This window comes from Primulina huaijiensis, unplaced genomic scaffold (genome assembly GCF_012295235.1).
Source record: "Primulina huaijiensis isolate GDHJ02 unplaced genomic scaffold, ASM1229523v2 scaffold10763, whole genome shotgun sequence".
Lineage (NCBI taxonomy): Eukaryota > Viridiplantae > Streptophyta > Magnoliopsida > Lamiales > Gesneriaceae > Primulina > Primulina huaijiensis.
In genome coordinates, this window is record NW_027342193.1 from 186,697 (window position 1) to 201,390 (window position 14,694).

Consider the following 14,694-nt stretch of genomic DNA (forward strand, 5'->3'; position numbering starts at 1 on the left):
AGTATATGTTTTTTTTATAGAGAAATTTATAACAAATCTAAATAAGTTGAGTTATCCAAAGTTTTGTCTAATGTGACAAGTGCATTTTAATTCAACTAATATGACAATAGGAATATTGATAATTAATCTTATAATAATATTTTATTTCAATTTAGACCGTTAGCAAGTCGCTGTTACTATTTTCCAACAGAGAAATGGCATCTCCACACCCCCGCTTTGACATTAAGAAGTGTTGTTTTATGCTGCCTTTATATTTTATTACTGTTTATGTATAATAAATACTAAATAATGAACGCAATTAGAAACAAAACAAATTAATCATCCAAATAATTATCCACTTTTTTAGTTTTATTAAAATGGAATTATTACATCTACACAATTTATTCCAAAAAAGAAAACAACACCTTTAAAAAAATGAAAAGAAATAAAGCAAATATTAAAAAAATAAAATTTATCTAAATATTAGAAATTATGATGATTTTGATATGATGAACATCCGTTACGGATATCGCACCGCTGAGGTGGCGTGATGTCCTGAACATATAATAAATAAATGACACTTAAATCGATATTTTCAATCGATACTTATATAAATATCCACGATAGATGATCAGTCGATGCTTATATAAATATTCACGGTATGAGTTGTATATTAAAACTATTATATATGTACTAAGAAAATAATATTAATAGGTATAAAATGTATTTGTACACATGCGAATGAATTCCGAGGCAGCGACCTCAACTCCAGAAAACAACGCTACCAAGCCGACACCACTTTTCAATGCATTCACCCCACTCTTCAGAATTCAAAACCCCACTCTGACTTGCGAGCAGTTTTCTCATTCCGTCACCACATCAACACTCGAATAGTTTAATCCAAATCAGAAATTTTGGGAGGTTTTTATGCTGAATCATATCATTTTCTACCTTTGAGTTTGTTTTGAAAATTTAAGGACTCCAATCGTTTACTTCATCCTATATTCGTATTTCTTGCGTTTCTTTGTATGTATACATCAGTGATTGAAACTGTAAGTCTTTTTTTTTTTTGGCCTTTGCTTCGTTTTAGGGCTTCCTTCCCCTTTTGCTTTCTGGGTCTTAATCATAATTTCGCTTATAGTGAAGCTTCACCTCCAAGTTCAAGTTTTTTTTTTCCTCGAATTTCTGTTCAAAGTTAACTTTTCCCAGAATTGATATGGTTTTCTGGGGCGATGACATCTTTTTGGGTCATCGGAGGGTTAATTTTCAGTTATCAATATAAATGAGTATTTCGAAAAGAAAAGTTGTATAGAAGAGTTAACTTTTAATTAAGTTGTTATTGAAGTGTACCAGTATTTTTTATGATGATATTTATGTGCTTCTTGAAGTGTAGTCTGTATAGTATTTACAAGTGCGAAGAAACATTGTTTGGATTTTCTCGAATTGAGGTTTCAAGGTAGTATTAATTTTCCTGTAAAACAATTGTAGCTCTGAGTTCATGATGAATCACTCGGGGTCAGGGATAGGTTGACTGTTGCTAACATGAACTGCGGTGTCAAGAACGGGGGATACAGAGAGGAGGAGGTCGAGAAATCTGGTCGGAGATCAGTTGAAAGAATTTCATCACAGAATGGATCAGCAGTTGCCCCTACAGATTTGTCCATTGATGAAAGAGTGCTAATTGACGCTAAATCCCTGTTTATTGGGTCAAAAATTGGTGAGGGGGCCCATGGAAAAGTTTATAAAGGAAGGTAGGTCTGTCCATGTGTTGATGGCTCATAACATCATTCACAATATTTTTATATCTTTCTGTTATTTTCTTGCCCTTTGAGAACGATGTGAACTTATACAATTGTGTCCATTTGTGATGATGATGTTATAGTTTGTTCCGGAGGAACACGACCTTTCTATATCTATGATGTGTGTTTTACGTATTCATATGATCAATCTGGCATATTGTGTGTGCTATTAGATCTGGTGGCCAATTACTATGCATTTTATTGTGCACACACACATTAGCCACATGTCAATGCATCAGGATTCAGATGTAATTGAATCCCTTCAGTTTTCCAAAAGGAATCAGATTGTGGCTTTGTAAGACTAATATATTAACTTTCCTTACGAGGATACTTGCCACTAGTTAGTGTAATAGGACAAAGTTTAGTTGTTCTATTCTCAGTTCACGTTCGAATGGAAAATTTCATTAGCTGGTCAGGTTGGCTGCAGCATGCTTTCTTGTTTTATGTTTTCTTCAGTTGATTCGTTCGATTATAAATCCAATGTTAATTAAGTGGATAATAGTGCAATCCCTTCACAGGTATGGTGACCGAATTGTTGCCATTAAAGTTCTTAATTGTGGCAATACTTTGGAAGAGAGAGCTGTCCTTGAGAATCGCTTTGTTCGGGAAGTCACAATGATGTCTAAAGTAAAGCATGAGAATCTTGTTAAGGTGAGAGTAGTTGGTAAAAATATGCTTTTTATTTCGACTGTGGCACTGTTCTTTCAAATTCATTTTTGTTTCAGAGTGATTCGTTCCCTTGGCACTGATACATCTATTTAAAATCAGATTTCACATAGACTTATTCACACTGAGCTGCAAATCAAAATCTTTTGCTTTCCCATCTTCTAATTATGATTTCGTGCTTGCAGTTTATTGGAGCGTGTAAAGATCCTATAATGGTGATAGTAACAGAGTTGTTACCTGAAATGTCTCTTCGCAAGTATCTAAGCAGCATACGCCCTAACCAGTTGGACCTGCATGTTGCATTAAGTTTTGCTCTTGATATTGCTCAAGCCATGGATTGTTTACATGCAAATGGCATTATTCATAGAGATTTAAAACCTGGTATCTTGTGGCTTTCTGAACATCATTGGCGAAGTGTTTGGGAATATTAATCTTCTTATTTAATATCATTCAAAATTCGATTTTTTGTCACAAGTTCGTGACTATTGCTCTCCACCCTTTTTCCAATGGCACAGACAATTTGCTGCTCACGGAGAATCAAAAATCTGTGAAGCTTGCTGATTTTGGTCTTGCAAGAGAAGAGTCTCTTACTGAAATGATGACTGCGGAAACTGGGACATACCGCTGGATGGCACCTGAGGTGTGCAATTTTTATTTTACATATCATGATAAAATTTTACGACACATTCACAATTCTTTTTTTCTCTAAATTTTCCTCATTCTCTGTTTATGTTTCTTTATTTTGTAAATCTTTGCAATATTAAGTCCAAGGTATTTTTAAATGACAAAAACAAAAATTTCCTAAATAGAATTATATTCAGTCATAAATTTAAGCAATTCTTCTTATATTTTCAAATCTTCATATAGCTAAGCCAAAACCTGCTTATAAGATTTGCCCACTGATTACTTTTACCGAACTCTCCAGTTGTACAGTACTGTGACACTTCGACAAGGGGAAAAGAAGCACTACAATAACAAAGTTGATGTTTACAGTTTTGGCATTGTTCTTTGGGAATTGCTGACAAATCGCATGCCATTTGAGGGGATGTCAAATTTGCAGGCCGCATATGCAGCTGCTTTTAAGGTGCAGAAATGAGCTAAACTTTTCAAAGTCATGAAACAAAATCATTTTTATTTATAATTTATTCCTGACTACATGCCATTATTTACATGGAGATAATTGGGTTGTGTGCAACTTATAGCAAAGATTTTGAGACTTAAAAAATTGATGAATACTTTGGGATTTTATTATTGTAAGATAATTTGAAAGACATGGTGGTATAAGACCGATCTAAAAGTTGGATTTGGACTTGGACTATTTATGTTGGCTGGTAGGGATGCATAATTCATGACATACACGGATACTTCTATTATGTAGGACCCTATTTAAGTCCGAGTCTTATCTAGACTGTTAAAATTATAAAACTCTGACCAAGACTTCTGAGAAAGAAAGTAGTAATGGTGATTAATGGTTCCTAAGTTCCTTATTTTCATATGACTCGAATGTGTTGAACGTTTGTAAGAAAAATGACTCAGAAGTACTAACTAATCAGCATTTGGTTCTCATTTGAAAACGAAGCAAGCTCGACCTACTCTTCCAGAAGACACTCCACCTGATCTTGCCTTCATAATCCACTCATGCTGGGTTGAGGATCCTAATGTGCGACCCAGCTTCAGCCAGATTATTCGGATGATCAATGAATTTCTCTTCACCCTTGAACCGTCTTCTCCGTCTTTGCCTGAATCCGACTCCTCCGAGGCAGAGTTTACAAGCAATGGAGCCATTATTGAGTTTTCTCCCCCAGCAAAAGGGAAATTTTCTTTTATTCGCCAGCTTTTCGCTATGAAAAAGGCCAGAAGTTCGCAGTAGCAGGGTAAATTTTATTTGCATCTGATGAAGATTAATGAAAAGAATATGAATAGTGATAATAAAGTAGAAGAACATGTTTGATTTACTCAATCCAGGGTTTAGAGCCTGTGTATTATATGGAACTCCTATAAAATGTCATCACATTAGGTGAATGTAGCATTTCTTTTTGGTTTTAACATCCGCTCGCACGTGTGTGTGTGTGTGTGTGTTTTTTTTTTTTTTTTTTTTTTTTTTTTTTTAGTTAGGTTTCTCCAGTGTTTTCGCTACATTATGAGACATAAATTCCAAAATAAAAATCACAGTGGGTTAGGAATCTAACTGATAGTTAACAAAATTATTTTCACGAACTTTTTTTTCCTTCAGAAAACCAACCTTCCTAGATGTATTTTAATACACTTAAATATACTTTGAGAATATTATTTTTCAAAAACTTAGTTTAGTTTGATCAAGTTTATTTTTCAAAATTTTCTGAAATTATGACCGTCCATGACCATTCAAGTTGTCCGCATCCCTAGCCTTCATTTCTTTTATTAATTTGTGGACACAAAACGACATCTAAAATAGGGAAAAAGAATATTCCCACGGCAAAAGACAACCAAAGGAAACTGTATTAAAACTGGTTATAATGTATTATGTAAATCAATTTAAAAATGAATGACGAAACGGATGATTTTTCAAATCTATATTTATATAAAGTAAATGCCCTCAAAGTCGGTAACTTGCACTCCATGAGTGTCCCCATGTGAGTCAAAGTCAACTCATTTTTCCTGACCCTTACGTTGGATATAGTGAAAAGAATCCAATTCAACGGTCAGACCATTGGCTTTTGCCTGATGAAATTCGTGAATGAAAGAGCGCAGTCAACGCACAGTGGTCAGACAACCATACACACGGATGTATGAATGTTAGTCTGTTAGATACATCAAGATTAGTGACCCAACAAAAACCTGAAAATTCTGAAATAAGAAGGTTCAAGATCTGTGAGAAAATTTACCTCAAACTCAAAGCTTTTTCCGTTTTCTTGGAGTCGATATTTCTTGGTTAATTTGTCACTAGTCACCACGAAAGACTTGTTTTTTTTTTTTTGGGATGTTGTTAATATCTGAGAGAGAACTGGTTTTTCCTTCGAAGTTAGATCGCGAGCTTTATGATTATCCGATCTGCAGGAGTCGAGATTTAGTTCATGGTTGAATTATACGTTTTTCTGCTGTATGTCTGAACAAGAAATTTACTAGCCCCGCGCATTGAGATTAAGTTTAAATCGGGTCTTTTATCCTGATTGCAAAGATTGAATCTTGATTGCTGGAAGTGTTTTTCTTGCTATTGAATCGAAGTGGGATCTATTGGATTTTTATTGGACTATTGAGGTCCTGAGAATTTCTGGGATTTGTTTATTTTTGTTGGTGGGTGGGGAGGCTGGAGTGATGATATGGGGGAAAATGCGGCAGCTTTGCACACAGCTGTAAATTCGGTAGAGGCATTGGGAAGGGGGTTTGACGTGAACTATGATACGAGATTGCTTTATTGTAAAGGTGTTGTAGGGTCAAAAATTGTGGAAATTGATGAAGAGCTTACGAGAAATCTATACTTAACCGAAGACTTGGTTGTTCAAAATGTTTCAAGGGATATCAAGAACTCGCAGGAGCCAAGAGACCGTGATGGCTTTGGTGTTTGCAGTTATACTGAGGTAAAACAGTTGAAAAATGTAATATTTGGGTGTCTTTTTTCGTATTTCTTTTTTTGAATTCTGCCATCTCTTTTCATTTAGGATGGAAATAGGACCTAATAGGCTGATTGCAGGATGATGCCTTTTGTTTCCACACTAATATTCATGAAAGGGTGAGAAAAAGAACAGTTGTAGCCAAGGTGTTTGAAGAAAAAGCAAATTTTAGATTTTTGAACTGACGTTTATTGGCGATACCCTCAGTTACCCCTCTCCCTCCTATTCCTAGTGTAACTGAATCCATTGCTCTCTTTATGCCATCATATGCCTTTGGATTAAATCATGCTGCAAGGACTTTCATCGGTAAAATCTATATCATTGGTAAAATCATATGGATATAGAGAAGAAGACAAATATTATAATATTTCTTATGAAGGACCGAATAGTGGATTTGAAAATTGTAAGATGAATAGTGTATCTTTAATTCTAAGGAGTGGACTGAAGCCAGAACAGTTTAGACATTAGACATTAATACTTGAAGTTTTAATTGACATTTTATTAGGAGTAGAAAATTTTATGTTGGTTCTAGTCAGGAGGAGATAATAGGCTTTCCTACACTTGAGAGATATGAATCATATAAATCGTTTTTTTGACATCGCAATCCATCTGAGAATTATACGTATAATAATAACAAATAAGAGCTTTTGTAAAGATTGTAGAGGGAACGGATGCAAACACGCTAAAATTGTTATGATGTTTTTCCATTTAGGAGTGTATAATAAGCAGAAAAGTTGCATTTTTCTATGCATCTTCTTTGTCATCAACATAACCAGACAAGCCTTAATCCGGAATATGATGTCACTTTTGTTTTATTAATGTTCTTATAAAATAATATGGGAGATAGGTACACGAAGGACTTCCCCACATTTATCTATGGAGTAGGTTGCTCTTTCTGATTTTCTTCATTAAATATATTTCCAAAATTTTCCAAAGGTTTAAATTTTTTCTAAAAAATCCACGCGATCACCGCTACCATTTTATGAAATGTCTACGGAACTGGAACAACAACCTCCACGACAATGTCTATGATTGTTTCGGTGGACCATGATAATGATGGAAATTGAAGCCTTTGTTTTGTCTTCATGTACGAAGGAATTTCATTGTTTGTCCACCAGAACTTGATGAGGGGACTCTTCTCGTTTTCACCATCATTTTGGTCCATTTAGATCATACAAATAGCGGTTGCGTAATCCCTTTTTCTACACTTCCTTTGGTCTCATGCTTGTACCTCTCCATCTGATGAATACTGTGATGATTGGCATTGACTAGGATACCAATGAATCCTATAGTAACAATTGATGGTGAATGTATGATTATTCATCAACTTTTGATGCTTTTTGACCACCAATTAGAAGTTAATATGAGCCGAATGTAGCGTCTTACTAAGTGAAACGTGAATGCAGATGGTAGAATACTTTAACAAAATGGCTGATCTCTCTGGATATACCCCACTTGGTAGCTTCAATGCTGCATTCAGCTTTACTGGTTCTAAGCATGTGGATGCTGCTGCCACAAAATCTCTTTGCATGGATGGATATTTTATCCCACTGGCTAAAATTCAGCTTGTTAAATCACCCATGGTTTTGAATGAAAATGTTAAAAGAGCAGTCCCAACATCATGGGACCCGCCTGCTTTAGCGAGGTACAGACTGGTGGACAATTTTTCGTAATTGTATATGCATACATCTTTTTGCAAGGTATACGACACTTAATTGTTGTATTGTTGTAACTTCGGACAGCTTCATCGAAAATTTTGGCACACATGTTATTACGTCCGTAACTATTGGCGGTAAAGATGTGATCTATGTCAAACAGCACCTATCATCACCTCTGTCTATGATGGAAATCAAGAATTATGTTCAAGATATTGGAAACCAAAGGTTTTCAAGCACAGAAGGCCTTGCAAGTTCAGGTCTATTAAATTTCAAGGTTAAGGCTAGTTCCACTGTATTTCTTGTTTTACGTTTCTTGATCTTTGTGACATAATTTTTTCCTCTGTGTCTAGTTCCACTTCATTTCTCTCACATTTTCTTACCTGTTTGAATAATTCAGGGTACCGATCCTTCTCTGTTCAACAACCAAGGGATTTACCCACAGCCAGCTAGTGCAGCTTATCTCTCCGGTAGCAGTAAAGAGGTATGCAAAACCTTACTATTGTCAACATGAAACAGAAAGTTAATTGCTCATTGTGTTTTTGCACTTCCTCTCTGTCACGACCAGCTCACCACCAGCAAATTCCGAGCCCAACCCAACTTCTTCAAAAGATATTGTTTATCAAAGACACACTCATGGGAAGTACAAGGGGTAGATTAGATCATAGGATTCTAGATTTATCTTGTTTTTAAATTCCTTAAATAAGAGGTTATCTCAATTAGTTGGGAAAATATCATCTAGGAAGATATCATTTGGATTAGATAGGGTTTTTATTTAAATTAGTTAGGAAGATATCATTTGGATTAGATTGGGATTCTTATCTTTTAGTTTGGACTGTCAAAACCTTGTATATATATATATATATATCTATCTATCAGAAGTGAGGAAATAAAGGCATCGAATTGTGTTGCTTCTACCAAAGTCGGAGATCGTGAGGTTCTCTCTTTATTGAGCCTCAATTTCCCAATTATCAAAATAGCGAGACGTGCCCGAAAATCTCAGAAACACGCTCACAATCTTGCGAGTGGTGACTTCTCCATAAATCGCCCCATAACTAGTTCCATTACCTGCGATCGTAACACTCTCCCTCTTAGGTAAGTGTGTGGAGTTTGACCATTGTATAGCACACCAAATATTGATCCAAGAAATGAATCACGGAGAACTTGGAAACTTGCCTTGTTGATGTGCTCATGCTGTGTGACTGGAATGCAGATATATTGATCTTGAACTGAAAGAATGAAATTTATTTGCTTATATAAAAATAAGTCTACCTTGGAACATTTGTCAATCCCACTAAAATGAATAAAAAGTGTTTGTAAGAATTGTAACATTCTTGCAATCTTTGACATAAGGTTTTTTGCATCCTTGGATCACATTATTATTTAAGGAAAAATTTAGTATAAGTTTCTGGTAAGGTTGATTTTTCCGGTTCAATTGTGCAAATCTTCTAATAATCGTTTTGTCCACTTAAATGTCTTTTGATATTATGCTCCCAGTATGCCAAATCGTTCTAATCACGTCTATTGTGGCTGACCCATCCTTGAGGAGGAATTTTTTATTAAAAAATGTGTTAAGCACTAATATATAAAGCAATTCCCCTACCTGTTCAGCTGATATTGATCATCACTCTGATTTGCTATACATTGCCAATTTGATATTTGTGACAAATGCTAATAGATTTAAGGATTGATTTTAGTTTTGAACATTATTTTGGAAGAGATTACGTGCTTCAAAGTGTTGGGTTTATAAACAAGCATTATGTTCAAAAGTCTTCATCATTATCAATTAAATAGAGTAATTGTTGCGGGGAATCACGTTTGGATGATAATGATGCAAATTGTGGCCTTATGATAGATTGCTTCTCGAGTAGGTGTACAATCCTTTTTTAATTTCCCTGAAACCCAAACTTCACTTTTGCTAATTGAAAATTGTTGTTGGTGTAATATGTAATTAGGTACCCATGTGTGGTACTAGCAATAAATGGTGTCAATAACTTTATTCGCTCTTCCAAGTGGAATACTTGTCGAAATTGAAGCAATACTTAATCTGGAATCACACCTAACGAATTTTTTGTATCTCGTGCAGGATGTTACTGTCATATTCAGAAGAAGAGGAGGGGATGATCTGGAGCAAAGCCACACCCAATGGGCAAGAACAGTCCCATCTTCTCCAGATGTCATTGAAATGTCATTCTTTCCGATAACGGAACTTCTTGATGGAGTTAGAGGAAAGGAACATTTGTCTCGTGCCATCGCTCTCTACCTAGAATGTAAGAAATTCCGTCTTTGTCTTCTGGATTATCTCCTGCCAATAAGAATTTACAGTGACTCAACAGTGTTGATTGGAACGTTTTTCCTGAAAGATCGTAATTAATGTCTTTTGCAGATAAGCCTCAGATTGAAGAGCTGAGATATTTTCTGGAGTTTCAGGTCCCTCGAGTATGGGCCCCCGTACAGAATCTTTTTCCTGGGCAACCAAGAAAGGAACCTGTTTGCCCATCCTTACAATTTAGCATGATGGGACAAAAGCTATATGTCAGCCAAGAGCAAGTATGTGTGAGTTTATTGATTCATTTATTTGTTCTTTAAGGATTGCCAATTGAAACTGGAACTGGCAATAGAATATCCTACATCAGCCGTCCTGACATGAAATCATTTGATGAATGCTAATATAAACCGCATGCTCAAAGGTTTCAAAGTTTTCAAAATCACAATAAATGGAAAGGCATGAAAAAGTTGTACAAGTAAATCGAGGTTTAAGAATTTGTGCATCTTTTGCATGCCATTCATTGCATGCAAGTTCGTCTATAAAGTATGGAACTCTTTTCCTTTTTTTGGTATATGGCATACAGATAAACTTGTGACTTGTCTTGATATAAATTATGCAGGTATCAGTCGGCCGGAAACCCGTAACTGGAATGCGATTGTGCCTTGAAGGATCGAAGCAAAACCGGCTTAGTATCCATCTTCAACACCTTGTGTCTCTTCCAAAGATCCTCCTGCCATACTGGGACTCACACATAGCAATAGGGGCTCCAAAATGGCAGGGGCCTGAGGAACAAGACAGCAGATGGTTTGAGCCTGTAAAGTGGAAGAAATTCTCTCATGTGAGCACCGCACCAATTGAGAACCCAGAAACCTTAATCAGTGATCTCACGGGTGTGTTCATTGTCACTGGGGCTCAACTAGGTGTGTGGGATTTTGGGTCAAGAAACGTCTTGCATATGAAGCTGTTGTATTCGAAGCTTCCTGGATGCACGGTAAGGAGATCTTTATGGGATCATGTTCCAAATGATAAGTCGATAAAACATAGTAGTATAGAAAATCAGGATGAGTCGGGTTCAAGTTCGGGGAAAAACTATGTGGGGAACGAGTTGGCAAAATTTATAGACATGTCTGAAATGAGAAAGGGGCCCGAAGATAGCCCGGGTCACTGGTTGGTGACAGGAGGTAAGCTTGGTGTAGAGAAAGGGAGAATTGTAGTGAGAGTGAAGTACTCGTTACTTAATTACTGATTGAGTTGGCGTGTGTGGCAAATATAGTGTACATTGATCCTTGTTGATTGTGTGTGTACGAGCGTGTGTTGGTTACTTGTTTACATAGGACTGGTTTCTGATCCACAATTTTCTTAACTGATGATAGCTTGATGTCTTCTGGTGTATAAAAAAATGTGGCCTGCAGATCTCTTATTCAAATGGGGTTTGTACTAGAACATCCAAATATAAGTAGGTATCGAGAAGATTATCCATTACTATGATAAGGAGATTAATAAAGAATTATGGGACTTGAATATTTAATATTAAAATGACATATAAAAAAATAAATAGTATGAATGAACAAATAAATATTGCACTTGGGTCGTTGTACAATTCAAAGCCAAAATATGAAAGGTTCAATTCGATATAATTTTTAAATTTAAGTCATCACACAATAAAAAAATATATTTTAAAATTAGTAAATCATTATAATGACGTGACAACTTTATATTAATAATATTTAGAAACAAAATATATTATCACAAGTTAAAATATATTAATTTATAGTCATACAAGAATGGATCCAAGGTGTGGTACTAAATCTAGGTATAGATGTTAAAATGAGATAAGTTTGTCGATTTGACCTGTCTCGTCATATAAAATAGGAGGATTGAGTTGACAACTTCTTAACATACCAAAATACCATACGGACCTTGCTCGCCCCACCTAGTCGTGCGTCCCTAGCCTGTCAAATTACACGTAAAATTGGGTTGATCCTTCTCCACTACATAAAATAGATAGGTTGGATTTGTGTTTTCTCAACCCGCCAAAAAGACTGGCCACCCCACCTAATGGCTGGTTGCGGCAGGTTGTAGATCGACTTGTCCTGCTAACTAAATTTGACATTTCTAATCTCAAGACCTGTTTCAGAATCGTTTGTAGACTATTTATCCAGATTCGAGTTGACTTTAAATCATGTGCATTGTCATCCTTATATAAGATTCAAATGATCGTTGCCACTAAAGTAATGAAATCATACCAATACGTTTAAGATCAAACCAGTTCTAGATTTAACGAGTTATAGATCTGAAAGAAAATCGTTTGGACCGGTCTGAATACGATTTCATACTTACTGTAATTCATTAAGTGCTACAAATGGTTGAAGACTTGAAGTAACTCTTCACACAATTTCTTAAAGACTCTGAAATTGGAGCTACCAAGGCATTTAATCCAACTCCAACGACCAACTGCACAAGCAATATCTCCTCGTGATTAATTAAATTATTAATCCACAACTAACGAGCCAGTGGTATATATTTATTTATTATTTGTTCTCTCTATAAAAGCACCACATAGGACCAGCATCTCTACACACACTAAATTACTTAATATTACTTTCCAAAACCCGAAATGGCAGCTGCAATTAAGGTTATGTTCCTTCTGTCAATGTTGGTACTCTTGGCCATGGCTCCCGGTGGAGAGGCTCAGATGGGGTGCGGCACGGTGATTTCATACTTGAATCCGTGTATCCCCTATGTCATGAGCACGGGTCCTCTGGGCAACTGCTGCAGCGGGGTTAAAAGCCTATACTCCGCCGCAAAGACCACACCTGACCGGCAGAGCGTGTGCACCTGCCTCAAAGGTCTTGCACAGAACTACGCTGCATATATCAGCAAGGCCGCCTCACTCCCTGGCCTGTGCCACGTGAACATTCCCTATAAGATCAGCCCTTCTACTGATTGCGCCAAGGTGGAGTGAACTCGAGCTACGGCGGCCGTGACGCAGACTTCTATATATCTATTGAATGAATAAAATATTTTTACCCATCGCCGGCCCTGCAGGTGAAATATATCATGTTGACCTCCTGTATTAATCAGTTAATCAAAACTCAGTTGTCGATCATTAATGTGGCCAGGTTAATTACATTTTCCGCAATTTTTATGCTTCATGATCATTCAGGACGATGAAACACATCCCATGTAATGAAATCGTCGTATCAAACAAACAAGATACAAGAATATAATAAAGAACACACCGTGATATACATACATAAGCGGTTGGCCCTCTTCTTCCAGCCGTCATATGTTGACATAATCTAAAAATATTGAACCGCATACTCTGATCCAATCACATACTACTGTATCGATTCTTAGTACTAATCTATATGGAAAATGTTCAACTGGAAACAAATCGACACCCATATTTAATATTTCCCGGTGTATTAAAACTCGTATCCAATCCAGGATTCTTCCACTTGATATAATGTAATTTCGGTTGTGTTTTAATGATTTGAAGGAATAAAAGTGTTGTGAAAAATGATTCGGCACTCTGTAATAGGTGCAATCAAGATTGCTCCGACCGGATGTCGCCTAGCAGATGACGCAACACTGTGCATAGTAAAAAAAATTTTGTTCTATAATTACGTTAATGGAAATAATTAAAATAGTGTCGGTGGTTCTTATTTATGTTTTCTGCTTTTCAATCACGTTTATGGTTTAAAGTAACTTATGAATATGTAAGTAATTGATTGTAGTAGTCAGTTGATTATAAAGTATTAAACCAATTATTATTGTTACATATCTATTATTTACCTTAAATCATTTATTTGTATGTGGTAATTAGTTAGCAAAATAGATAATTATTGTACATTCAGTAACACAAAAACTCTTGTGAGAGGGTCTCACGGATCAATTTCGTGGGTCGAATATCTTATTTGGGTCATCCATGAAAAATTATTATTTTTATGCTAAGAGTATTATTTTTTTATTGTGAATGTCGGTAAGGTTGACTCACGTCTCACAGATAAAGATTCGTGAGACCGTCTCACAAGAGACTTACTCATAAAGTAAAACAATTATTTTTACAGTATCACTATGACTATTTTATTTGATATTTAAAGAATATAGATCATAATAGAAATTTTTAAAAATTTTATCTCTCGGACAAACTTATAAATTCAATACACAGAATTTGATAGTATGTGATCTTTTGATTTATAATTTTTAATCTATATAAAATTTTTAATTATTTATCAAATTTTAAGAAAATAAAAAAATCTACAGTCAAGTAAGTGGTAGAAATATTGCATATAATTTGACTATGATACAACTTTAAAACTTAAAAAGCAGCTGATTTCAAATTTTCAGTAGTACAAATTATTTGATATTAAAAAATGGATCATAAAAAACAAATAATTTGAAATGTCTTTTATATATATATATATATATATAAGCACTAAACACATACATATATATATATAAATATATATATATAACAATGATTCGTAAAAGTTTGAAAAAAAAATAAATTATATACTTTTTAAAGAATTATTCCTTAAATAATATATATGAAAATTACTTTATTGAAAAAAATTATATATTCAAGTCTATTTGTTCTTTCAAGTGAGATAATAACTATACATATGAAAATTTTATAATTAATGCATATATAATTTTGATATAAATTTTAAAAGAGACTAAAAATTCAAAAAAAATGAAAATCTGAAAAAATAAATTAATTATAACAAATA

At 35.0% G+C, this 14,694-nt stretch overlaps 3 protein-coding genes across 5 annotated transcripts; all 3 read left to right on the forward strand.

The window, feature by feature from the left end:
• The first annotated feature begins 701 nt into the window (after positions 1–701).
• LOC140965534 (serine/threonine/tyrosine-protein kinase HT1) lies at positions 702–4,488 on the forward strand. Of its 3 annotated transcripts, none has more exons than XM_073425603.1 (7): positions 702–1,031; positions 1,468–1,730; positions 2,297–2,429; positions 2,630–2,825; positions 2,960–3,084; positions 3,370–3,528; positions 4,024–4,488. In XM_073425603.1, exons 2-7 carry the CDS (start codon positions 1,522–1,524, stop codon positions 4,312–4,314), a joined length of 1,113 nt encoding a protein of 370 aa, XP_073281704.1. In that variant the 5' UTR covers positions 702–1,031; positions 1,468–1,521; the 3' UTR covers positions 4,315–4,488. The 3 variants fall into 3 exon arrangements, with proteins under 3 accessions (XP_073281704.1, XP_073281706.1, XP_073281705.1); XM_073425605.1 differs by having other exon boundaries at positions 702–900; XM_073425604.1 differs by having other exon boundaries at positions 702–1,730.
• A 632-nt stretch (positions 4,489–5,120) lies between these two features.
• Positions 5,121–11,478, forward strand: LOC140965542 (MACPF domain-containing protein CAD1-like). The gene is made up of 7 exons (XM_073425622.1): positions 5,121–6,001; positions 7,441–7,679; positions 7,777–7,966; positions 8,090–8,173; positions 9,776–9,959; positions 10,076–10,239; positions 10,578–11,478. Exons 1-7 carry the CDS (start codon positions 5,744–5,746, stop codon positions 11,202–11,204), a joined length of 1,746 nt encoding a protein of 581 aa, XP_073281723.1. The 5' UTR covers positions 5,121–5,743; the 3' UTR covers positions 11,205–11,478.
• Positions 11,479–12,575: 1,097 nt separating this feature from the next.
• Positions 12,576–12,923, forward strand: LOC140965524 (non-specific lipid-transfer protein 2-like). Its single transcript, XM_073425583.1, has one exon. It carries the CDS (start codon positions 12,576–12,578, stop codon positions 12,921–12,923), a length of 348 nt encoding a protein of 115 aa, XP_073281684.1.
• Positions 12,924–14,694: the final 1,771 nt, after the last annotated feature.